This window comes from Desmodus rotundus, chromosome 6, assembly GCF_022682495.2.
Source record: "Desmodus rotundus isolate HL8 chromosome 6, HLdesRot8A.1, whole genome shotgun sequence".
NCBI classification, from domain to species: Eukaryota; Metazoa; Chordata; class Mammalia; order Chiroptera; family Phyllostomidae; genus Desmodus; species Desmodus rotundus.
In genome coordinates this window covers 508,362-534,985 of record NC_071392.1, presented here as the reverse complement: position 1 = coordinate 534,985, position 26,624 = coordinate 508,362, and the positions used below count along the sequence as shown (strand labels likewise).

Below are 26,624 nucleotides of genomic sequence, written 5' to 3'. Positions count from 1 at the left end.
TATCTGCTGCACCCATGTTCCGTGGCTTCGCCGAGTAGCCTTTGTGCCCTTGGGGGATGCAGGGCTCCAGCCTGAGGGGTCCCCCTCTCGCGGCCATTCTCCCCCACCCCCACTGGCCCAAGTCCCCGTGTGGAGGCCCGGAGTCTGGGCCTCCCAACCACAGGAGACAAGTGTGCAGACACCCTCCCAACAGCGTGGGCTGGGGCACAGTGTCCTCCCCCGACTCTGCTCTGTCGGGGACACCCCTGGGAAAGCAGTCACGGGTCTCAGACCCACTGTGGCTTCTGGAACGCAGGGCGAGCCTGGGCCCGCCACACAGCCCCACGCCCCAGGTGAACGGGCTGCCCGGGCGCTGCCAACCACGCCTCCCACGAATTTCACAGCAAGGTCATCACGTTCTCTTGGCCACGCAAGGCCCGGCTGGGCAGTTATTTTTCACAGTCATTTAGTTTTCATCGCAGTGACAGTTGTCCGCCAAGAGGTGATGCTCGTAAAACCTTCGCACTGCCAGACCGCAGCTAAGTGGACGAGCACCCACAGCAGTAACACGTCCGCCTGAGACACGGAATGGGACCTGGGCCCCCCGGGGTCGCTCTCTGAGGCTGGGACCTCGGAGCTGAGGGCTGGGCAGAGCCCATGCTGCCCTCGCCAGCAGGGGGCTGAGCTGAAACCCGAGGTTGCTGCTTTCCCTCAGGGTTCCCCACGAGGCCTGGAATCACAGTGGGACCACAGCTGCCGAATGTGGGGACGGCAGAGGCTGCAAAGTCCCCACACCCCAGGGCACAACCAGAGCAGCAGAGGCATCTCCTACTTACAGAAACCTCTCCCACCGGTGCCCGGCCCCTGGTGTCCGCCCCCAGTGTCCACCCCCGTGCACCAGCGGGGGCCTCCGACTAGCGTGTCCCCCAGTGTCCTGACCCCATGAAGGCACTGAGTTCCACACTCATGTGGGGGCATCTACCCCCCTTGCACGCCCCAGCCCACCCTTTTCCCACCTGACATCACTGAGGCCTGGTCCACAGCATCATGTGCCACCAAGGCGCAGGGAGCAGCCACCAGGGGGCGGTCGGGACGCTGCTGACAGCCTCTGGTCCCAGGTTCCCCGACCTGCTCAAGCTCAGTCTGGACCAGGCAGGTGGTCTTGTATAAACACCTCCGGTGGCATATGGAGGTGGTCTGTCCCCTAAGAGCCCCCACTGAAGACCATGGACCTTTCCAGAACACCACCCTTAGCAGGTGCTTGGTGAGTGTTCCTGGCTGGACAGAAAGCACCGTGGCACCAGCGAATGATCGGCGCAGCCGCCTGACCTCCCACACCCGTCGCCCGGCCCGGTCTGGGGCTTTGCCCTTCGGTGTGGAACTTGCCCCAATGCCCTCTTGCGCGTCATTTCAGACTTCCCACCGCATTTGACCTTCACAGCTAACCTTCGCGGCTCCCACTCTCACTTCCCCACGGAGGGGACGGGGACTCAGGTGCTCCAAGACCTTGCGGAGGCAGGAAGGGAGATGAGCGCCCCCCAAGACCGCCTGCAGCCCCGGCCACCCAGCCAGGTGCTCTCAGCGGCTCTGAGGCCCGGTGTGGTACCATCGGAACACAGCGAGCAGCTCCTGAAACCCCCGGAGTAGCCTGAGAGACCGGGTGTCGGAGTGACTGATGGAGACCCCTTCCGAACACACCCATGCTTATGCTGCTGAGGTGACTGGGGGTGAGGGTCGGAGGACCAGCTCCCACCTCGACCCTCGACCTTCGGGAAAGGGGGCTGGGGCTGCAGTGCAGCCGTGGCCAAGGATCTCGCCAGCCGTGCCTCCGTGACGAAACGTCCACAGGAGCTCTGGACAGTGAGGAGCAAGGAGCCTGCAGGTGACCTCAGGGATGTGCCAGGGCGGGGTGCACCCAACCCACAATCTCGAGGAGACAGGGGCTGCCCCCTCACCCCAGTCCCACTCCCTCCGGCTGTTCAGTGGCTGCCTTTACGACCCTCGGTCCCAGGCTTGCCTAGTTCTGCGAGCGGTTTTTGCACGTGCCGAGCAGGAAAGCGGGGTGTGGGCGCCCCTGAGCTCACAGGCAGCAGGGCGGCGCAGTGGCTGGCGTCTGCCTGGTCCTCTGCAAAGCATTTGTTGTTGGTATTTGCAGAGCAGATATTTTGGGAAACATTTACGGACATTTTACATCAGAGGAAAAATCGTCCACAACTCTATCATGCCTGAAGTGAATGAAAGGCAATCGCTCCCTTTCTGAGCTGCCTTCGCGTCCCGTCTCGCTGTGGGTGAGGCCTGCCGACCGAGGTGGGGGAGCCGCCCTGCCCTTACCCACAGGCCGTTTTGGGCCCCCGTTTTGCTTCTCTCTAATCAGCTGTTCCTGCTGGTCTAGTTCACCTGGGCGTCTTATAACAGCGTTTGGGTCAGGTGTTGGCTGGAGGTGCTAAGCGGGCTGAGTGGTCACGGGAGAGCCCAGGGATGATGGCGCAGGCATGCAGCTCAGACAGGACCTGCATCGGTGACTGTCACCTCCCCACCGTGAGGAGATGGCCCTGGCCACTCGTCCCTCTGGCCCTTGGCAACCCTCGGCTTTGTGAGTGATCGTGCACCCTGAAGGTGTCCTGGCTACTGATGTCCCCCAGCCCCTCCATCTGCAAACACCACGTAACAGCCTGCAGGACCTGGGATGTAAACCCAACCCTAGGGGCTCCAGGACAGAGCAGGCGCCAGACCTTGCGCGGTCCAGGCTGCTGGGCTGCAGCCATGACTTTTCCCAGGAATCTGGTTGAAACCTTCCTTAGTGAAGCTCATGCCTTCCCCGCTGCCGCCAAAGGGGACCCATGGGAGGGTCTCACCCAGATGGGCCTTCTCAGGTGTAGAAAGAAGCAGCGACCCTGTGTGGGAGTTGAGGGGTGGCTGGCTGGTCAAAGCAAAGGTGAGTTGAGAGGTGGAGGCGGGGATGCCCCCCCGCCCTCACGCTGTGGAAACTGACGCTGGAGGCTCCAGGCCCGGGAGGCAGCCGAGGCGGTTCTGAGACAGTGGAGACCCTGCTGTGAGCTCCAGGGTTACAGCCGGTTGTGAGCTGAATGGTGTCCCCCAAGTTCACACGGTGAAGCTCTAACCCCCAGGATCTGGACCACGATGGGTTTGGAGACAGGCTCTTCAAAGGAGTGACTGAGGGGAAGCACTGTCATGAGGGCGGCCCTGGCCCCACACGGCTGGGCGCCATGAGAAGAGCAGATGAGGACATAGAGGGCCAGGCGGTGAGGACAGGAGGCTGCAGGAGGAACCGGCCCCGTGGGCCTGACTGGGGACATCCCGCCTCCAGGGCTGGCAGAGAACAGACATGTGCTGTTCAAGCCACCGTCTGTGGCATGTGGCGCTGCCAGGCTGCCAGGCTGCCAGGTGCCCAGCCTCCCCTCGGTCCCGTGGCCTCCATGCCCAGGATGCACCTGCAGCAGCCCCTTCCCAGCCCGCCTGGGCCAGGGTCAGGGTTCTGCAGACCCTTTCAGCGCCCCCACCCTCCATCCAAACCACCCAACATCCCATGGGGGGCGGCCCCTTCCTCCTGACCCTGTCCAGCCCCAGCCACTGTCCCCATGACCCAGAGCCACTGGGCACTTGCCCAGGTGTCCCCGGGAGCCCTGGCTGCTCCTCAGCTGTGCTGACACGTGGCCAACCCAGCGCAGCACGTGGGCCCCACGATGAGAGGGGCGCTTTACACTCCATCTGGAGAACAGGAGGAGGGGAGGGGCGGGGACCAGACAGTGTCCCGGTGCCATGGAGCGTGCGGGCCATGGGGTACACACGAGCCCACGTCACAAGTCTCTCTCACACATGCATTTCAATCTCCTCCTCAAGTGCCCCATGGAGTTACGTCTCCAATCTCTGACAACCCGTCCCTGGAGTGACGGCCACACAGAAGTCGTGGGGATGCGACTCACACACCTAGACGTGCAGGAGACCCACTGGGAAACGCGGGCCGGGGGCGTGAGAGGCAACCAGTCAATGTTTCTCTCTCACATCAATGTTTCTCTTCCTCTTTCTCCATCCCTTCCCCTCTATGTAAAAATAAGTAAAAATAAAAATCTCAAAAAAAGGAGAAGCAGCCATGAGTAGGCATTTCGTCGACCATGAGGGAACACCTGCAGCAACAGGCAGGCGGAGACTCACTGCCTCCTGGGGAGTCTGGGAAGAGCGAGCCGGGGTGGCAGAGCAAAGCGCTCTCCAGCCACCCAGCCACCCCTGGGCAAAAGCTGAGAATCTGACAATGCCCAGGGCTGGAAAGGTTTCAAAAAGCCAGACATTCACCTGCCTGACAGCTCAGGAAACTGAGCCTGGGTTCCCAACTGCCTCCAGGTAAGGGTTTTCTAAGAGACTGTGGCTGTCCTTCCTGCGGTTGTCACTACTGCAGGTCAGAGACCTCCCCTGGGTGACGCGGCCTGGCTTTCTGCCCAGCAGACGTGGGCGTTTCCAGCCCGTGGGAGGGCCTTGCCTCCCCGTGAAGGGCAGACGGAGTAACCAGGTGGGGCCGGTTCTGAGCCAGACGGCCTTCTGGAAGGTACAGGGGTGGTAGAAGCAGAGTCCCCAGGAAGTGTTGGGAGGGGGACGAAACGCTGGGATTTTCTGGATGCAATAAGAAGCCAGAACAGATGGTCATTGTCCGGCTCCACGGAGAGACCACACGTGGCCTAAGGGGTGCTTGGAAAGGGCACACCTGTTCCCCACAGCAGCTGGCAGGAGAGCCCTGACCGGAGGCTGTGTGAGCACAGCTGGCCCTGCCGAGCTGAGGGCCACTGGAGGAGGCCTCACGCCCACTGTGCCTGAGGAGAGGCCACCCCCTGCTCCTTGGGGCTGGGATGACCAACATGGCCTCCCAGACCCACTTTTTACAAGGCTGGGTACACTTCCCAACAGTGCTATTTCTAGGGGTTCGATTCCTTTATTAAAAATTTTAAGAAGATTTTTATTTGTATTTATTTTTAGAGAGAGGGGAAGGGAGGGATAAAGAGAGGGAGAGAAACATCGATGTGTGGTTGCCTTTCAGGCACCCCCTTCTGGGAACCTGGCCTGCAACCCAGGCATGTGCCCTGACTGGGGATCGAACAAGCGACCCTTTGGGTCACAGGCTAGCGCTCAATCCACTGAGCCACACCAGCCAGGGCCCAGGGTGCTATTTTCAAGGTCACAAGCAGCTACAGGTCGTGGAGCACCAATGGAGCAGATTGGGGAGCCCCGAGGTGGGGACACTGAGCCTCTGGGCCTGGGCCCAGCACCAGCACAGTTTCCACCCCGAAGAAGACAAAAGGCCCCCACACGCACAGCAGGTACTGGCTTCTGTGGGCCTGGGTGAGGGGATCTCTTCAGTCTCTACAAGAACACACTTGCTCCCCGCCGCACAAACCCAAGAAAATGTCACTGCAGGCCCCAAGTGGGGAACGGTGCACGTATAACCAGCTTTACCCCTCGGACTTGTCAACGCGGGCAAAGACGCAGGCTGAGGAAGGACCAGGTCCAGACCAGAGAGAAAGGACACAGGTCCCCCGAATGCAAAGGGAGCTTTTGCTATGAAGCACGTAATTGGGACACCTGGCAAAAAATGAAATCAAGTCTGTAGATTAGATAATAGTATCAGATCTGTGCTGCTTTCCTGGTTTTAATCGCCATGCTCTGGTTAGACAAGAGAGGGCCCTCGTCCTTTTTCAGAACAAAGATTTTGAAGGACACCATGTCCCACCTTGTTCTCAGGAGGAAGGGAAAATGAGAGACAAGGAAGCAAAGGTAATCAGACATGAACATTGGGGGTCTGGGTAAAGGGTAACACTCTTCAACTGTTGTGTGAGTTCCAATTTTAAGCTTAAGAGCGAAAGAAGTCCAGGCCCTGGAACGTCTGAATCTTCCCCCTTCTCCTGGCCTGGAGCCAGGCGGAGGGGCCAGCCATCTGAGGCCACTCCCCAGCCCTGGCAAGGCCACTCCTGTCTGCTCCACGCACCCCAGCTGCGGCCAGACCCACCACTCAGGGGGTTCTCATCCTCCCAGGTCTCCCAGTCTCCATGTGCCTCATTCCTGGCTCTGCAGCAGACACAGCCTTTCAGCAGGGTCTGTTCCACCTTCCCTCCTCTCACCAGAAGCTCCTGTGTCTCTCCTCCCCTCTCCTTGGCCTCAGAGGAAATAGGACACCTCCTTGCCTCCCAGGGCCCAGTCCCTCCCCTATGTGCCAACTCTAGGCCCTACTTAATGACCATTTTCCCAGAACCCCAGCTGGCTCAGGTCTTTTGTGGGCAACCTCATGCTTCCCTCTGCCACCTGGGCAGCCCCAGCCCACACTCCTGCCCATGTATTCCCTCGTTAGCACTGTGACATCTGGCTTCTGTGCTCCCCCCCCTGAGGTGGCAGTGTCAAAGTCAGGCCTCAGAAAGAGGGACTTGAGCTGCAGTCTCTGCTGCACTCCTTAAGATCTGCGTATCTCAGAGCATCTCCAGAACGGGTGGGAAGTGCCTATGCAGGCTCAGTCTTTCTCCCTCCCCATCTCGCTCACCTGCCCCTGACTCCTCCACTCTGCCTCCTAGGCAGTGACGTCAAACCCACCCTGTCTGCTGGCAGCTCCCAAGCCTGCATCTCCATTGGTGCCCCTGTTCTTCACTCCGTGTGTCTGGGTCCCACAGCTGCTTGGACATGTCCCCTTGGGCATCCAGCCAGCTCCTCACGTTTAACACGCCAGCACTTAGAGCCCCTCCCGTTCATGCTGGATCTGCCAAAAGACAGTCACAACAGGTGCTTAAAGCCACTGAGAAGTAATAAACTTCCGGGGCAAATTTTTAGTATTCCAAAAATGCCTCAAAGCAGTTCATCCCGTAGTGGGGGGAGGAGCCCCTCCCACTTACAGCATCGGGCCCTCTGGGGTCTCAGTCAGTGGTCCCATCACCTCCGGTGAGAACTCATCCATCCCTGACAGGCTTGGGCACCAGCCACTCACGGCATCCTCTCTAAAATCGCCCTTTAGTCCGCTCTCACACCCCCACATTCTCCCTCCCTCTCCGCCAGCCACGCCCCATCCTGCCGGCTTGGGTCTGCAACTCGTTGCCCCCTGCATGCTGTTCTCTGTGGCTGGAGCACCCGAGTGGAGGTACCACACTCCTGTTTACACAGCTCCGGGGGCTCCCCCTTGACTCAAGTCCAAACTCCCGCCTAGGAATCAGGGTCTCCTCATGAGCCCCAGCCTAGCTGCCTCCCACTCTGTTGTTCACCCCCCCTCCTCACAGATCCCGGGCTCCAGCCAAACCAGACCTCTAGCCATCTGGGAACAAATGTTTCCACTGCCCAAAATAACCTACATCCATCTCCACCTGTTGAGATCTGTCCTTGAAGGGTTATTCAATAAAGAGTACTGGACCAATTGGTCATTTGAAAGAAATGTTTCAGATTCTTCACTTCATACCACACTCCAAAACACATTCCAGCTAGAGTTAAGTATGAAATATGTTATAATCACATATATTTTAAAAATCAAACTGTAAAAAGCCTGTAAAATATGATTATTGAATATAGAGATGGGGCACTAGACCCTAAAAGGAATGGATGTCAAAGCAAACGAAGCAATGGTTGACCTTAAACAAATAGCCAGCTATCCCTCCAGCAAAACAGGGTTATTTGAGAACAACAAAGCAATTTGGACATTCAGTGTAATGGCAGGGGAACCAGGGTAAGTCCAGAGAACAAAGGAGAGGCCAGTGGGGAATGCAGAGGCCTGTGGTAAACAAAGATCTATTGGAGCAAACTGGGAGTTCAGAGCGTAGCAGCTCTTCATGGGCTGAGTTGTAACTGTCTCTCATTGGCTGAGTGGTTGCTGGGTAAAATCCTCCTTCCGGATGGAGTAGGAGAGTAATAAACATCTTCCTTTTGGAGATGGAAAGTAAGTGTCTTCCAGTTTGGGGCAGTCGATGAATGGTAGAGTGTGAGATCTCCCCCTAAAGGCCCTGCCCATTCCAACTGAAACGAGGTTTCTGTTTATTAATCTTCACACAGTAAATCTCACTCTAAAATAGATCTTGACATGGTTTCTGGGCCTTGATTCAAAATTTCCAGATCTTCTCCAACACGCTGTCCAAGGCCCAGAATTTCATGTCTTCTCCTGGAGCCTCCTGCGTTTGGCTAATAACTATTATTCCAATTCTGTCTGAATGGTTGTGGGGGCTCTTTGTTCATGTGAGACAGCTAACGTGCCAATGTCACACACTCAGCACACTCATGAACTAGGAGAGGATGTGACTGGGTTTTTTATGAAACGGGAGTAGGGGTGACTAATATTTAGAGCTTCCTCTGTCAGGTCACGCGTTTTATATGCTTTACCTCATTTATTGACTATAAAACCAAAATCAACTAGGTATTCCATCACCAAAAACGATTTACTTGAGAAAAAGAAAGGATTGCAATCCAGTACATGCACCCGTATCCAGCCACGTGGGAGAAGATTAGAGAAAAAGCAGGAAGCCCCTTTCGCAGAGGGGAAGAGGAAGCCAAGGGGAGGGGCTGTGCCCAGGCTGACTGTTTGGGATAGCTCCTCCCCCGGGCCGTCCAGATCCCGATCCCGGGGTAGGTTGTTAACCCCTTTGCCATAAACTGTATTACATTTAATTCTTATAACAACCACAGGAGGCAGGTACTATTATTCCCATTTAACAAGGAGGGAAACACACTTACTCAACTGCCTGAGATCACAGGGCTGGTATGGGATTCAGACCCAGGACTCGTGACTGTCCTCCCATAGAAAGCCAGGCTTTATTTTTTAAGCCAGATTTTTACTTCCTTAATCCATTCCTGGTTTTGCACGTGTCACACAAAACATGAATTCTTGAGTAAACACGGAAAATGGTTGTCAGTGCCTGTGCATCGGGTGTCGATGAAAGCGCCGCCCTTCCCTGAGCTCTGCATCCCCGGCATGTCCTAGTTTAGCCTGGGCCGCTGTTTTCCTGCGTTATGGTGACATGACGTTTTCACGCACATTCTAGGCATTCATTCTGTGAGGTATCGTGCGAACCGAAGGTGAGTCCACGTTTATGGCGCACTCACCATACTTTAGGGACTACGCTAACCATTTCCCGTGGGTTATTTTCCGTCAGTCCCAACAGGCTGGCTTTGTTTTGCTTTCGTTCACGTGACCGCAACATCCCCCTCCTTGAACGCCTCTTTCTTACAAGTACCCGTAGTAACTGCGTGAGGATAAAATTCAACTACAACAAATGCAATAACTTAAAGGGTACACTCAGTGAGTTTTGGCACATACGGGAAACCACTACCACAGACATGACGCAGCGTCCCCGCCACCGCGACGGTGCCCACGCCCTCCCCAGCCTCGCCACCTCCGCCCCGGGCCCCGGACCCCGGGCCCCGAGTCCCGTCCTCCGACCAGCCCCGTCCCTGTGACGTAATTTCTCTGCGCCTCTCCGCAGCTGCGCGCGGTCTTTCCGGCCGCGAGGACCTGTGGGCGTGGCGGGTGGCGTCACGCGAGCGCGCGCCGGAAGCGGGCTCCGGCCGGACGGAAGTGGCGGGGCGGGGCGCGGGGGCGATGGGGGGCGGAGGCCGGCGATGAGCGGCCGGAGAGAGTGAGCGGGACGGCGGCGAGGCTGGGGGGCCCCGGAGAGCGAGCCGCAGGGCGGAGGGCAGGGGCGCGAGCGCGACGGGCGGAGGGCGGCGGCCAGGGCGCGGCGGCGGCGGCCAGGGCGCGGCGGCCGAGAAGATGGCGGACGGCGACAGCGGCAGCGAGCGCGGCGGCGTCGGGCCCGGCGGCTTCCAGCCCGCGTCCCGCGGCGGCGGCGGCGAGCAGGAAACGCAGGAGCTGGCCTCGAAGCGGCTGGACATCCAGAACAAGCGCTTCTACCTGGACGTGAAGCAGAACGCCAAGGGCCGCTTCCTCAAGATCGCCGAGGTGGGCGCGGGCGGCTCCAAGAGCCGCCTCACGTTGTCCATGGCCGTGGCCGCCGAGTTCCGCGACTACCTGGGCGACTTCATCGAGCACTACGCGCAGCTGGGCCCCAGTAGCCCCGAGCAGGTGGCGGCTGCGGCGGCGGCCGAGGAGGGCGGCGGGCCGCGGCGCGCGCTGAAGAGTGAGTTCCTGGTGCGCGAGAACCGCAAGTACTACCTGGACCTCAAGGAGAACCAGCGCGGCCGCTTCCTGCGCATCCGCCAGACGGTCACGCGCGGCGGCCCCGCGCCCGGCGGCCTACAGAGCGGCCAGACCATCGCGCTGCCCGCGCAGGGCCTCATCGAGTTCCGCGACGCGCTGGCCAAGCTCATCGACGACTACGGCGGCGACGATGACGAGCTGGCGGGCGGCCCAGGTGGCGGCGCGGGGGGCCCCGGGGGCGGCCTATACGGGGAGCTGCCAGAGGGCACCTCCATCACCGTGGACTCGAAGCGCTTCTTCTTCGACGTGGGCTGCAACAAGTACGGGGTGTTCCTGCGCGTGAGTGAGGTGAAGCCATCCTACCGCAACGCCATCACCGTTCCCTTCAAGGCCTGGGGCAAGTTCGGGGGCGCCTTTTGCCGGTATGCGGATGAGATGAAGGAGATCCAGGAGCGGCAGAGGGATAAGCTTTATGAGCGACGCGGCGGGGGCAGCGGCGGCGGGGACGAGTCTGAGGGCGAAGAGGTGGATGAGGATTGAAACGCGCAGCTTCCCTATGGGCCTCCTACCCACCTCCATCCCCTCGTCTAAAGAGCTCTCTTTCCCGCTCATTCCTAGTGAGCTAGTGCAGGGGGAGCAAGGGGGGCCCACAGGGAGACAAAATTTTAAATAATGTAGTTAATTACAAGAAATGACCATAAGAGAACAGTCACGGACAATTAGAGTAAAGAAGTTCCAAGGAGCTGACAGCAACCTGCAAAGAGGGCAACAGCATCTCCTCACCCGAGCAGAATAGTCCCAGCTCCTGTGTTTTCCCAGCTGCGGTTCCTAAACCCATCAGGATAACCCTGATGGGTCTAGGGAATAGGTCGTAGAACGGCGTGGGCCAAAGGAGCACTTCCGATTTACCCAGACCCCGTGATAACAGCTGAATTTGTGTTGTACTTGGGAACCTGGACTAAAGATCTTTCCAGACCTCACTGTTGCAGTGTCTATCCCTTCACTTCCATTGAAATCAGCATTTTGGGTTTAGGTTTTCATGGAATTCCTGAGAAGGGAGAGGCCTTTGCAGTTACCCAGGTCTTAGGGTACAGGTTTCATGAAGAGGAATGCAACTCTAAATAATCGTGGACAGGGCAGAACAGAACGTGAATTTAAGAAGTCACCTGGGAATAGAGAAACAAACTGGATCTATATTACTTAAAATGGTTTTTCATGATACCTGGACCAAGGCCAGTATCTTTTTTTTTCCCCCCCCAGAATTGTTTTGCAGGATGCAAATGGATTCAGATGTCAATCCTTGAACTAGAATTGGCTACTAAAATATTTTAAACGTTGACAAACTTTTTGAAGGTGAAAGCAGTTTTACATTGGGGGTTGCTGAGATAGGCACAAGAAAAAATTAGGCATAAAGCACAAGGAAAAAACTGTTTGAGTGGATTGGTTGCTGCTCACTAAAGTTCTTCCCCTGATCTCTCAAACATGGAGATCATTACCAAGAAATGGCTTAGGTATGAATGAGAGCCAGATCCCTGTGGCTCCACCATGTGAGCCAGTGAATTGTGGCTAATTCGGCTGTTTCGGCCATTGATTGGCTGGATTTTAAACCATAAAACTTGAAAAAGGAATAGTGTGGCTACAAGCCTGAGCTTTAATGAAATACATGTCTCAGAAGAGTTGGAAATTACCAAAACTGAAGTCTTCCTCTACCTTCAGTTTAATCTGTGGATTTGTTCAAATACTAAAGATCCTCAGGTCCAGAATTCCAGCATCATTTATTCTTTTTAAATAAAATTTTAAAAACTTGATCCATTGTGTCAGTACCTCACAATCAAAGTTGGCAGACGATGCATGTGTGATTCAAGCAAGCAGCGTGCCCTTGGGAAGCAGAAATCCACCTGAATGGAGTCGAACATAATGTGCTGACTATATCCTGGAAGCATTTTTATACCATCTTGAAATTTCAACAAAAACTGGCTTTTGCTAGTTTATCCAGCTGTCTTTCAAGAATAAAAGTTGGGGTTTTCAAGGATCGCCTCTTCTATATTTTAAATGGATTTTCAGTAGAAATGGTTTTTACTAATCAAGTTAATCCCACCCTATCGAAAGGTATTTCTGGGAATGTCATGGACCTAGGTAACTTTGAATTGAATGGGGGCTATGTTCTTTCCAAAGTTTTTCAGGTAGGCTTGGTGCGACACCTCAACCAGGAGGCAAGTAACCCCACCTCCACAGTCTTAGTGTTTGTTTGTTTTTTTTTAACTGCATGACTGCCCTTTATTTGAGCTGCCTTTTAATTTATTGTGTACCCTTTTTATTATTTTGGTATTATTCAATATATACAATCTTTTTGTATTTATTGGGAAATAAGTGATATACAAAAAGGTCATTTTCATTCATCGTGGCTGAGAGGGAGGGAAATAGTCATGTATATAAAATTAGGCTTTTTAAAAAAAATCAGACTGTGATTCAGAATATTGTTAATCTTAGATTTTAAAATAACAGAACAGCCGCAAACATTGGTGCCCTTTTCGGAGAATTTCTCTACTCTCGTCATCCACAGTAGACTTTTTAAACAGATTTTTTAAAGCTTTTCTTTTTAAAGAATTTTTCTCCGTTGCAAAGAATGTTTCCTAAATTGTATGGGAGCAATAGTATTTCTGATGTTTTAACGACATCCGTACACTTGTACTGTATTTTGTACTACAAGGCAGCTGTTTTCAATGGTGTCCTGCTGTATTTACTATGTGTTTTGAGTGTTTTATTTCTTTGCTGCGGAGAACAAATCCCTAAATAGTTTTAGTAAAGGAGCTGAGAAACTAGCATTAGGTTTGCAGAAACTGTTTAAGTTTCCCATTCTGAGGCAGCAATGAAAATTAAGATTGCAGCTATTAGTTATTGCTCTGACGTTCTCATTTTCAAACCATGTACAATTCCTGTATAGACCAACTTGTTTTCTTGCTTCAGTGGTGGTTCTGTTGCTCAGCTGCAGTTGAGCCAGTTCAATTTTGCAAAGGTGCGGTACCTCTCCTTTTTAAGGAGTTGGTTTATTCTTTTTTCTGTTCTTTTTGTTGGCTGAATTGCAGTAACTAGCCTTGCCTTTCTATTCTGTAGAAATGACAGGGTCTTCACAATCCTCACCAGTGGCTACTAAGCTATAATTAGCTGAATAGAAAGAATGTGGAAGTGGTCTGAGGCATATGGAGTATATGCCAAGAGCACTACCATATATGGAGTCAGCTTTGGTTACCAGAGAAGTTTTCTTAGTCATTAGACCATGTAACAGTAATATATCATATGTAAATCTTTAGATATCAATTTGAGAATCCTCCAAAAAAAGGAGCAAAGAATGCATAAGCTATGTGTTGGAAAAGTAATTTATATTAAAATTTTGACCTGCCTATGTAAGATTAAGTGGTAAATGTCATAGTGGTGGGTTTTAAGTCTTAACCAATCTCAAAGGTTTGTTCTCCTGCAGGGGTGGTTGATGGCCTCTCTTCCCACTGCAGGAAGGTTACAGAAGGATGTGGATTGATTGTAGCATCTCACTGATCCTCATTCCAGTCACGAGGGACAACAGAAATCTGCAAAGCACAGAGACTACACTTTCAACGTGTCGTCTGTTAAACAAGGCGGTGTAACGGGCTGTCTTTCAGATACTGCTTATTAAAAGAAACAATCTGTGTTAAATCGAGGCAGAAAATGTTTTCAGCCACCAGTGATTTAGGGCTCTTTTTGGCTTTGGCAAATATCCCAGCTAATAACATGTTCAAAATCATCCTACTCCTGAGAAGTAGGGAAGTAAAATTTCTTTTCCGATAATTGGTAGAACATTTGTTTCTCAAACTACTGCAGTTACAGAAGTGGGAAGTCCACAATTTTAGGAACAGAATTGAAAGCAGAAAACTGACAAGATCCCACAACTGCCTTCGGTTTCTGTTGTCCCCACCTATCGCTGGCGCAGAGCCGAGGTTCCGGTCAGCAGAGGATGTCAGTGCGTGTGCTGCACGGGGCGGAGTGCAAATCGGGATGGCACCAAAAATCAAAGCAGAAACCAAACCAAACCCAGACACCCTATGCCACTGTGGGCGCTTGTAGGTGGTGCAGATGACTGTAGCTGTGATGCAGACACAGCTGTTTGTCAAGTCACTTTCCATAATACTTCCTGCAGAATGATGGAGAGGCCCTCGTGCAGGCAGCCATTAGCCTGCTTCCTTTGCTACCTCTCGATCACTTTGCAGTAAATTGCAGGTCTTTTAAGAGATTCAAGCTTCAGTTTTCTCAAAACAAAACAATTATCCTGTCTTATCTGAAAATGCAGGGTTGTGGGCAGAAGAGGCTGGTTATAATAATGCCCTCATATTGAGTGGTCTGTAAATGGCTGCACACTTCAGGCACTCTAGTTGCTGAGGATGCTTTGTTAGTATGACCTTGACTGGCTTTACAGTGATACACACAAGGTATTGAAAGTGACAATTCACTTAGGTCTGCCTTGCCTGGAGGTGGATGAAATTGAGAAGCTCGAGTGTGTAAGCTATGCACATAAGTATTCTTCACTGTAAATTTTGTTTTCATTTTAACCCAATTACGGTACTTTGTCCAATGCACAACTGATCTCTCAGTAGATATTCATTTGAAAATAGTGTGGCCTTGATCGGTGAGAAGGGGAAGGAGAGAAGTGACTTTTTGCTGATGTAAAAAATGACTCGTTTGCCAAGAGTCGTTCTGCAGCACTCTACGTACCTAATGTGTTTGTTGTTGGCCTCCTTTTTGATTCGGGAAATTTAATGGTTTTGACCCTGGAGTTACTAATTCAATTGAGTTGTCTTCTATTTTTAGGAAGTATCAGAATTGCTCTGATAAGTACAAAGTTGACTGCTTTGATGTCCAATCTCAGGTTTTAGAATATATATATAGTGGTTAAAATCCCACTGTTAACTCTTAAAAAACAATTTTATTTAGCACACCTAAAAGTCATGTGCGTAAGGCCTGTTCAGAGAGCAGAGCCTCCCATTGTTTTGCTCCTTTTCCATTTTGTACTTCACTTGAGAAAGTGTGATTTTACATTGTATATTGCCATTTTAACCCTGACATATTTTTCAAGATAAAGCACTTTTTGATCATGAAATACGTGGAATCTGTGTGTGATGTGGATCATGGTTTCTCAGGCTCCCCTAGATAATCTGCTTATGAGTAGTATTCTCACTCTGTGTATGAAGAGTAAATCTTTGTTAATATTAGGTTTGTATTACTGATCAAGAATGCATTTTGCTAGCTTCCAATGGATGAGACAGTGAACAATGCTGCATTCACAGTTTATAAGTTACTTTCCCTTGAGCCTTAAGGTAACTTTTTTTGTCAACAATAGCACTGAAGTTATAGTAAATGAATGAGACTCAGTTTTCAGGGTTAGTTTTAGAGTACTGTAAATCAGTTAGATGTCTTCCTTAACAGTTACTATTCCCATAGAATAAGCTGAGTAGTGGGTGTGTGGGTGGGGCTGGGGGAGGGAGGAGATAGTTTGTAAAAAAGAAAAAAAAAAAACATTTACCTTAAGAAAAATACAGACAAAAAAAAAATTACTGTTGATGCCCTGTTTGAAATTCCACATATAAGGTAGAAATGGCAAATTTATAACTTCATTTCCCATTTTAATCTTAAAATCTGTCATTTTCAAATGTTAGACCCCAGAGGTGTTGAGAGAGAGAATTGAATGGTGAGTTCTGACACAGCGAACTTTGCTGTTTAAAGTCACTGTTCCCAGCCCTCAGTCTTAAAACTTGGTTTCATTACTGATAAATTTAATAGATTCTCATTTCAACAAATGTGGTCCAGTTGTCAGCACCGAAAATTAAATTTGGAAAATGAAAAAATAATAAAATTGCATCTTGAAGACTTACTATACAAGGTAATTTCAGTTGGTGTCTGTACCTCGTATCCAAGTAAGACCTTTATGAATGTATTTTATATTTCCTAATAAATAGGGGAGGCGTCATCAATGTAATCACCTTTATTCACAATCTTGCTCCCCTCTTAAATTAGACATGCCAGTTGGGACGGGCAAAGCCACGATAGAACAGCAGGAAATGCTAGGTGGGTAGTTTCACTGCTCAGTAGGACTTCTGATAAAGGGAGGACAGAGCTTTATTTGATACCAAAATGTTACCATTTCCCCCACAGTAAAAAAAACTTTGATAAAAGAGAATTACTGTACTTGTAATTAACATGAGATTTTGAGTCATTTTTCCTATGTTCTATGTAAAGTATCCCACTGACATGGACAAGGCAGGACTTGTTATGTCTTTAGTATGATGAAATGTGGATTCAATGTTAGAGAAAATGCTGTTCCTTGTCCACTATTATGTTGCAAGACACAAATTTGTCGTTTTTTTATCCTACCTTCAGTAATTTTAATGGCTCTTTGAAGAAAATTGATTTAGACCACCCGTCATTATTCCTGAAAGGCAACTTTTGTCCCCAGTCTTCTCCTGTGTCACAGGATCAGGCTGATTGAAAAAAAATCTTCGTATTTGGAAATAACAGGGCAAGTAGTGTATTTGCCCTTTTAAAATTGCTTTTTCAGGGAAAGCAATAACAGGAAAGCTGTAACTGCAGGAAGAATCCTAAGAAAACTGAAAAAAAATTATCACTAAGCACTTGTGTAGGAATTTGGGAGTTTTATTTTCAAGTCTTCAGATGTGAGACATAGACCTTTTCTCCCAGCCCACGTGTCCCCTCGGCGTGTCGAAGCGCTGGATTCCTAGAAGTTAGGAGATTGGGCAGGTGCAGAAGCATTTTAAATCAGAGCGAGCATACTTGTAAAGAGTGGACAGTTTTGCCTATTACGGTAACAAGCAGAGTGTATTTGAGTTTTTTCAATTATTTTCAATATTTGCATAATTGTATTTGGGTTTCTTTTTCCTGAAGTCCTAGGGAAATTAGTAGAGATTCTTGCTTCCTTTTGTACCTTCACGCAGGTGTTTTTCCATGATCATTTTTAAAAGTCCATTTGTCTTCTGAGATATTTCCAGTCATCTACCAGGGCTTCCTTAGACTAGATTCTTCACTCCAAAGTGAGGCTGATGTCCTGCCGGTAGAGAATCCACAGGCATCATTTGAATGAAGTAAAACCAAATCTTGACAGCAGGAGACAGAGCTTCCTGATCTAAATAGATGTACAACTAGACTTTAGGTTGGAAGTTACTTTGAAAGGGGCTTGGGGTGTCTTCAGTCTGTGTAAATACCCACATGCTGTGCATTGTAAACCAAGTGTGTTCTTATATGTGAGTTTGTAGGACTGACTGATGCTTCCAGAGAAGCCGCACCTTTAATTTTATAAGGACCCCTCCACCTGTAACCCTATAAATATTTGTAAATAGAACACTAAAATTTGTAGTGATAGGATCAATTTGGGAATATCTGCTGAGAGACCAAAAAGTTCATTTTTTAAGTACCTTGGTTAAAGAGTAAAGATTATTCCTCTTATTTTTTAAAAGAAGAATGCACTTTAACAAACAGCTGCATGGGCAATTCAGACAAATCCGTGAAGTGCAGTACCCATTCAGAACCCATACTCCTGGAAACCGTTCAAAAGCAGAGTCCAGATGGGCTGTCGATCTCACTGCCTGGAGGTCGAAGCTCAGGTTGCGGTCAATGTCTAGATGAGCAGGGCTGCTTCGGAAGAGTGATGTGAACACAGCCAGAAGCTTCAGACAGGTCTCTAAAATGGCGGGTCCCGTAATTACCACTAACTAGCAAAACTGACAGAAAAACTCATAGAGAAACATGTTTAAGAATCCTTACTGCTGGTGTGTACTCCTTACAATAGCAGACTTTTGCAAATGGAGTTTTACAGTCTATATTTAAAAAATTGTATGTTTGTAACAAATAAAGTATGCGGAAAAGTGACAGTCTTGTGCTGGTGTCTCTGAGGAGTTACCTGGTGACTGGGAGGGACATGCCCCGTACCATCTGCTGGGGCTCATAAATGGGTCTGGAGCTGGGCGAGTTCCCACTGAAGTGACTTGCAAGCCACTGCATGTCCCAGCTGCCCGAGTTCCCATAACCCTTTTCTAGTTGGCAAGCGATCTGTGGAGTCACAGTTGCACATAGTGTGGTCCACTTCCCCTGACCTCTTCTCTACTGGCTTTTGGGCACTATGGTTCCCGGTGGGCGTAAAGAAACTTCCCTCACTGTGTATCGCTGTAGCTGACTTCTTACGGAGGAGACTAGGCCAGCCTTATGCGAATATTAATGAAAAAGTAGAGTTGTTACATCCATAGATCCCAGCCATAGTTCCAATGTTTTTCATCTCCGAAGCCCCTTTATACTCAAAACTTACTGAGGAATCTCCAGGAGCTTTTTATGTTTCAGGGCTGTAATAATGGATACCTAATACATAAGAAGTTGAACCTTTTATAAAAAGTCCTCATCCAAGGATATGTTTGGGTTTTTTTGTTTCGGAGAGAGAAACATCACTCAGTCGCCTCCCATGTGAGCTGGGACCAAGGATCAGACTACCACCTAATAGGTGTATGCCCTGACCGAAGATCAATCCCACAGCCTTGGTGTACTGGACCGTGCTCCAACCCACTGAGCCACCTGGCCAGGGCAGGAATTGAGCCATTTTTAAGACAAAAATAAGTGTATGTTCCATTCACTATCAGCAATGACATCACATCACTTAGCCTCCAGACAACACTAAACTTGCAAGAGAACGAACATGAACAAGGTCAGGAACAATGTTAGGAAAATGGTTTTGACTTCTGGACTCCCTGAGATTTGGGGGGGATCTCTTGGGGGGTCTGGATCACCCTCTGAGTGCCAATGAAGTAGGCTGGGATATAAAAAGTATGCCTTTCTGAAGACTGGGGATGGAATTGAAGAAGACCAAGATTTTTTTTTTTTTGAGGGTTTTTGTTTATTTTTAAGATTTTATTTATTTTTAGAGGGGAAGGAGAAAGTGAGGGGAAGAAACATCAATGTGTGGTTGCCTCTCATGCGCCCTCTACTGGGGGCCTGGCCCCCAAACCCAGGCACATGCCCTGACTGGGAATCAAAAGGCCCACCCTCCATGCACTGAGCCACACCAGCCTGGGAAGAGAAAACTAAGCTTATTAATCCTTTAGTTCGTCCCATGTTTTCTCTACGGTAGAAGCTCTAAAATAATTACTCCCACCACCACCACCAACACCCACACACACAAAACGGCAGTGGTTCTCAATGCTGGCTGTAAAAGTACTTGGAGAGCCTTGAATGCTGATGCCCAGGCATCGCCCTGCCCAACTGGACCAAATCTTTGGGACATAGAGTGTTTTGTTTTGCCTTGTTAGGCTCTCCTCTGTGTCTGGGGTGAGAGGCTATGGGATCTTGTGGTATCAGGAAGAGAAGGGGATGGAGGGCTAGGAATCTGCTAGAGAAAACCAGAAGAAATGCAGGATCACAGAGGACTCCAACACATGGGCTTAACCTGCTGAAATTGCCCACACCACCACTTAAACCCCAAAGTCGCTACTTTTGAGAAAAGTTTGCAAATGGAATCGTGGAGCCTTGTGTCAGCAGTGCCCTCACCAGGGGTCTTTCCTCACACATAGGATTCTTTAGCATCAGTCACTCGAAAGGCTTCTTAAACACCAGTTCCTGCACTACTGGTTCAGCTGGTCTGGGTGGAGCCTGAGAAGCTGCATTTCTAGCAAGTTCCAAGGTGACATGCTGCTGGTCAAGGACCCCACTTCGAGCCTCACTGCAGAAATCACAGACGTTCTAGGAAACTAACTCAGTGTCACCAACTGACTGAGGCCTCAGGAAGCATTCACCCTGGTGCACTGGTTCTGCCATAGCCCTGATGGGGTTTGCAGCTCTATGTGAGTTCTGGATGCAGCAAGGCTACAGCCTGAAGAGCTCATTTGAAGCCAAGGCCTCAAGGAATAGGGGTATGACTTCTGAGTTTTGGTATTTTCTGAGTTTGGTTCTGTCTTGACTCTGCCATAAACTAACCGTGACTCTGGGCAAGTATCTTTAACACAAAAATCCTTAAGGTCCTACAACAGTGTCTGGTTTCCTGGAGAAGTGATTGGGACTTAGGGAGACAAGAGCCACCTGGTGGTCAGCACTGAAATCTCTTAAATAACAGCTGTGAGGTCAGATCATTTGCAAATTCATTCATTCGGTTCTTTATGCACCAGGTATTGTGCTAGGCGTGGAAGATACGGTCCAGATGGAACTTATTAGTTTAGTGGGTCAGGAGGTAAAATAATAGAATTAGGAGGAACTAAGGTACAGTGGACTAGAGCATTCTTAGGGTTCAAATGTTCTGGTTCATGTTTACCTTGGTCTCCAGACTAAGATGGGTTGCAGCTCAAATTTGCTACCGATCACCCCTCTCAGTAAAACACTTCTGTGAATCTCAAAGCCTAAGAAACCACTGCCACAAACCCCAGGGAGGAGGTGGGTAGACAGAGGAAGGGAGGAGTGGGAGAATTCGCTGAGCCTGGTCTGTGTTCTTTCCATTTTTCCTCTGGCATCACTGACCGTGCAGTTAGGACCTGGGAGGCGTGAGGCTCCATCACTGAGCGTATGCCTCAACCTCTTGCAGCTAGTGAACACTAGTGCTGGACATTGGCCAGGTCCAGTAGGTGTTCCTTCTCCTTGCCCACACTTCCCTTGAGAGAGGTGACAAACAGGTTCCTAATGTGAACCTGAGTGAACCAATCTCCCTAGCCAATAACCAGACCTCAATCCAAGCAATAGAGAATTTATTCGCAACCTCACTCCTGACCCAGGCTTCTACTGCTTACAAGAGACAGCACCATCAAAAGTATAAAAAAAGATACTTCTACTCTGGCCAGGGTGGCTCGGTTGGAGCGTAGTCCCATAATCGAAAGGTTGTGGGTTTGATTCTCGGTCAGGGCACATACCTCGGTGGCAGGTTCCATCCCCAGTCTGGCTGCATGCGGTCCACAGTCCAGGCACTTAGGATTCCCTATCCGGGAGCGTACAAGACACAGCCAATCGATGCTTTTCCTCTCTCCCTTCCTCTCTCTCTGAAAGCAATGAAAAAAATGTCCTTAGGTGAGAATTAAAAAAAAAAAGATACTCCCCATGCAAAATATAACTTCTCAACTTCTGTGATACTTAACATAGACCTCTCAGTGGGCCCAATTCAGGTTTTGAAACTGGCTGCTGTAAAGCGTGAACACACGTCTCAACCAGTTCTCCGATCTGCTACACGCCACTGGCACAGAAAGGACAACACTCCTTTGCTAAGACCCTCCTACACAGATCCACAAAGCTCTGCAGAAAGGCTGTCGTCCTTCAGACTTAAATGAGGGTTGCACCCATTAGTGTTTTCAGGATGTGGTATCTGAGAACAAAATAAATATATTTCCCTAGTGTTAAAAAAAAACACACAACATACTGATTTGATTCATGTGTATCATCGACCAAGAAATCAAATGCTAGTCTTCTATCAGAGTGAACATCTTGGGACACCCATGTCAATCGTAAGTACCTGTGGTACCCTCTGTAAGTTACAATCAGATTTCCCTTGTCAGATCATTGCAGGAGGGGACTAGAACCACACAAGACTCAATATGACATCAGTGACATGGAACCACGAGGCCCTGAAAATAGTCCTTTTCATGCGATTTTATATTTTCCCCATCCTAGGTATCAAATCAAGAAATAGCAAAGTTAGCCCTGGCTGGTGTGGCTCAGTGGATTGAGTGCTGGCCTGCAAACTAAAAGGTCACTGGTTCGACTCCCAGTCAGGGCACATGCCTGGGTTGCAAGCCAGGTCCCCAGTTAGGGGCATAGAGGCAACTGAGCAATGTTTTTCTCTCACATCAATGTTCCTCTCCCTCTCTTTCTCCCTCCCTTCCCCTCTCTCTAAAAATAAATAACATCTTTAAAAAGGAAATAAATGAGCAGTGATCCATTTATTCGACTGCATCAGGATTCCCAGGGGTCACTTACAGAACAGAGGTTGGGAGGGTGCACTGAAGCCTGTGGGTACAGCACTGGCCTATACACAACCATCACACAGGACCCCCCTCTCACTTTGCGGACCCTACCAGGAAGCCCTCCAAGGACCTTTAGACTGTCCCACCCACAAAACTGTCATGTCTTTTGCCTATTTCCCCAGTGCCCTTCATAATTGGTGAGCATCTTTTTTGGCAGTTATAATCACCAAACTTTCTTTTATTTTAAAAATTAATGCACACTCATTTTAGCAAATGTGAACAGTAGAGAATCACCATAAAAAAACAAAACGAACGTGCTCCTTCTCCAAGCCCACTCCTTAAAGGTAACTTCTGTTAAATAATCTAGCATTCAGTCTTTTAAAAACTTTTGATAATTTAAAAAATCTCAACACTTAAGTAGCCATCACACTTGTGTATATACTGAAAAATCTGTATTAGCTAAACAGGTTAAATGACGAAGAATTCATGTTACGTACGTTGACAGCTATTCCCTGTGGCATTTTCTTTTTTAAGATTTTATTTGTTTATTTTTAGAGGAAGATGGGGTGAGAGGGAGAGAGGGGGAGAAACATCCATGTGTGGCTGCCTCTTGCACAGCCCCAGCTGGGGACCTGGACCACAGCCCAGGCCTGTGCGCTGACTGGGAATCGAACCAGGAGCCTTTTGGTTCGCAGGCCAGTGCTCAGTCCACTGAGCCACACCAGTCAGGGCCATTTTCTAATATACATCTTATTATTAACTATACCACAAAGTCGACAGCTGTTATGTAATTTAACAGTTGAATTAAAAAGGAATTTAATTCATTATTTTAGATTCCATTCATTCAGGCACAGGCACATCTTCTCTAGTTGCAAAACAAAAACTCTTGGGCCTCTGGAATTTAGAGAAAAATGTCCTTACTTCATGATTTCTGATAAATGGGACATTTTGCTATTTATGCTTCATATATCAGTTTTACTCTGTACTTCCCTTTCGGTAAACAACTTGCATTTAAAATTAAGTCATTAAGTGAAGTGATTCTCTACTGAGAATTTACTCCGCTGGGCACAGAGATCAGGTGCCCTTAGCTTTTGTGTTTCAGAGCTGTTGTTTAGGGATAAGAAAACACGCTGCTGTTGTTTAGGATACACTATGTGGCTGACACTGTGTGCTCTCTGTGTATAAAGAGAAGTTCTGACCCTGCCTGCATCTTGCTGCGTGACTGTGAAGCTTTAGCTTAGAATTCAGAAAGAGCCTTTATGAATATACGGCTCCTATACGGTGTCCCCTGTAATGCATAGTTCAGAACATAAAGGTAGGGTCCCCACCTTTAGCGTGAATAATGTACGAAGAGAAAGCATGTTAGGTCCTCAGGAAGAATGGCAGAAAACAGTCTTCCGAGGGAGGGAAAGTCGCTGTCAGCGATGTGGAATGTCCTAGTCCCGCAGCTGCCAGTTTTCCCGCAGGGGAACCCAGCTGGCGACATCACTCAGGCAAGTGAGTCATCAGGGTAGTGGGACCTGTCTGTCTGCTCCTCATCCCACCCGGGCCTCTCCTGGTGCGGACTGCAAGCTCTTTCGGTCACAGCTAGTGAGCTCTCCCAGACCTTTATCAGCTCAAGGTTTCTCTGTCGACCTGCGACGGAAATAAGTGTGCGGAAGATTTGGGGGGATTCGTTGCAGTGATTCTACACTGTAACTACACAGTCTTTGGAGGTTTCTGGGGGAGCACTTCAGCATGTCAACTCATTTCCTGACAATCCAGTTTCTGTGTAAATGAGTAAAAGAAAGCAAATTCTCTTTAAGGAGAAATTCCAGCACCACTTGAACAGACTGTGCTTTCCTCACTGAATTTTCTTTTTTAAAGTAATTTTATTTACTGCTTTGAAAAAGATGGAAACAGTGCCTTGCTGGTCCCTAAATTACGCACCCACTGGCTGACTCTCATGTGTGTCCTGACCCGGGATCTCACCTAAGGCCTCGGGGTGTCAGGACCACACGCACCACCTGGGCTACCCAGCCAGGGCCCTGGCTGACTCCCTGGACACCCCCGTCAAACCCCGGGACCACAGGGCCCTAACCTGCTCCACTGGGCTGTGTCCTTGCGCCAGCTTGACCACTGTAACTAGTCAATTTTGAAGTGTGCCTCTTCCAACGTCATTTTTCAAGATTATTTTGGCTATTCTGGTTCTCTCACATTTCCATATGAATTTGAGGATGGTCTTGTCAGTGTCTGCAAAGAAGAAAGTTGGGATTCTCCTAAATCTTTGGTTTTTTTCAACAGTTTAGTGGTTTTAAGAGTCTAAGCCTTGTGACTCTTTTGTGAAATTTGTTCCCAAGTACTTTATTCTTCAAGTGCTACTGTAAATGCAAGTGCTTTGTTCCTTGAAAATTTTGCGTGTGAATACACTGCTCCCTCTAAACTTGACTGAGCCCAGGAACGGCTCTAACCCAGGGGCTGCCTTCCAGAAGCTGCTGTGCAACGCTCTTGGCAGCATCGCTGAGGGAGTGAAGGGAGCAGGGCGAAGCGGAGGGACCGATCTGTGATGCACTGTCACGCAGGAGAAGCTGGAGCTGGAACGGCCCTTCATTTGCCCCAGTTTAAGGCGAAGGGCGCCCCAGTCAGTCTCTGGAGGTTCGAGGCCCCTGAAAAGGGGGGTAACCACGGACCAGGTGGCTCCTTCGGGCCAAGCCCAATTGGTGGGAGGACAGCGTCGGCCTGCACTGATCCGCGACCAGTCAGCGCGCTCAGGAGCTCAGCGATTTTTCTGCCTCTGTCCTGAAAGGGTCTTCAGAACCGCGCAACCCAGCTGACTCGGTACCAGTGGTTCTCGGACTCGAGTGCACCCGCGGTCTCCGCCCCAGCAGGGGTGGGTCTGGGGTCGAACCTGCATTCCCCGCCGGTCCCAGGTGAGGCTGTCGCTGCTGGGCCGGGGCGCACTCACTAACCGGGTGGAAGCGGGCCGAGCTGCTGCCCGAGTGCGCACAACCAAACCCCGCGAGTAGGCGTCTCTCCGGAGCTCACAGCGCCTTCCTCGAATGCCCAGCTCGCTGCAGACTAGACCCTTCTCACTAGCACGCGCGGGCGACAGTTCCTGCCTAGAGGCCCGAAGTGTTCCACCCACGCTCCTTCCGTCTGCGGGCTTCAGTCCACCTCTCCACCCTTGGACACACACGTCCGTGAAGCGGCTGCCGTGTGCGCGACGAAAGCGTTTATCTCAACCCGACTGCGAGTCCATCAGACCTCAGCCACGGACTTCCTCACCGTCATCCCCACCTGCCGCGCAGGGGCGGACAAGCCCGGGACACGGAGCACTCGCCCAGGCCCAGCCTCGCCGGGGAGGCGGTGCGGCCTCCAGCCGTCCCAGCGCCGCACGAAACGGGCGTGCTCCTCCCCGTCGCCCGCCGGGGCACGCCCACGGCACCCGGCTCCCGTCCGCCCGAGGGAGGCCGACACCCCCCACGCGGGCAGCTGCGAGGGCCCGTCGCGGGCGTCACCAGCGAGGACGTCGGGAAGGCCACGGAGGGGGGATGAAAAGCCAGCCGGCGGGCAACGGAGAGGGGCTCGTTTCCGGCGAAGGCCGAAGCCCGGGCAGTGAAACGCGCGGAGGCCACGCGCAGGACTCGCATTTTGTCCCAGCGAAGAGGGGGCTCGGGGAAGCAAACTAAGATTTGCATCTACGACGAGCGCGGGGAGCACTGAAGGGAAAAGGGGGTCCTGCCCCAGCGGGAAACGGCGAAGGCTAAGCGAACGCAGGCGCCGAGGAGACACGACGCCGTGGCTTCAGGGGCCTCGCAGCACGGGTTCCTCCTGGGGCCCCGCCGCCGCCCCCACCCGTGACATCCCCTGCGCGCGTCGGCCGACACCTGCCCACGGGCGGGGCCGCTCACACCGCTTCGCCGCCGAGGCCACTGGCTCGGCAGGTCCGTTAACACCTCAGTCTCCCTCTAGATTTCGCCCCACGCCTCCGGTTCCCCGACCTCCCTTCTCACCTCAGCCCTCGCCTCCTCCAACTCGTTACCTTTCCTCCCGTCACAAGGTCATTCACACTTGGCGACACTTCTAAAATGTCAGCCTGGAGACCTCCGTGTGGGAGGTGCGCCCGACTCTGGACCGCCTGGCGCGGCCAGGGAAAAGCTCCGTGAAAACACAGATCGGCTCGCGGCCGCAGCGGGTGAGACACGACCCGAGGAGCCGGCGCCCGGTCGGCCTGCGGGAACCGTGAGCAGACACGCCGGCCCTCCGTGCGTCTCTCAACGCGGTAGCGGCCGCTTCGGAGCGCCTCAGCCTTTCGCCTGGCGTCCCCACAGCTATCTAACGCCGGCGGGAAGGCGGTCAGAAGAGCAGCGGGCCTGGCGTCAGCGCCCTCCGCCACGCGAGTACCGCTACAGTAACAAGGCTGGGGGCCTGAAAACCCGCGGGGAAAAGCGACGCCACGGCCGCTCTCTTCCAAAGAGTTCTGAGAAGCCAGAGACAGTGCCGCGAACGCGCGGGAAAACCTCCACCGCCTCCAGTCTCATCCCATTGGCGAAGCCCGCTGTCGTTCCTGGAGGCCCGCCACC

At 50.9% G+C, this 26,624-nt stretch overlaps 1 protein-coding gene across 1 annotated transcript; it reads left to right on the top strand.

The window, feature by feature from the left end:
• The first annotated feature begins 9,522 nt into the window (after positions 1–9,522).
• PURB (purine rich element binding protein B) lies at positions 9,523–18,010 on the top strand. Its single transcript, XM_053925939.2, has one exon. It carries the CDS (start codon positions 9,716–9,718, stop codon positions 10,640–10,642), a length of 927 nt encoding a protein of 308 aa, XP_053781914.1. The 5' UTR covers positions 9,523–9,715; the 3' UTR covers positions 10,643–18,010.
• The last annotated feature ends 8,614 nt before the right edge of the window (positions 18,011–26,624 follow it).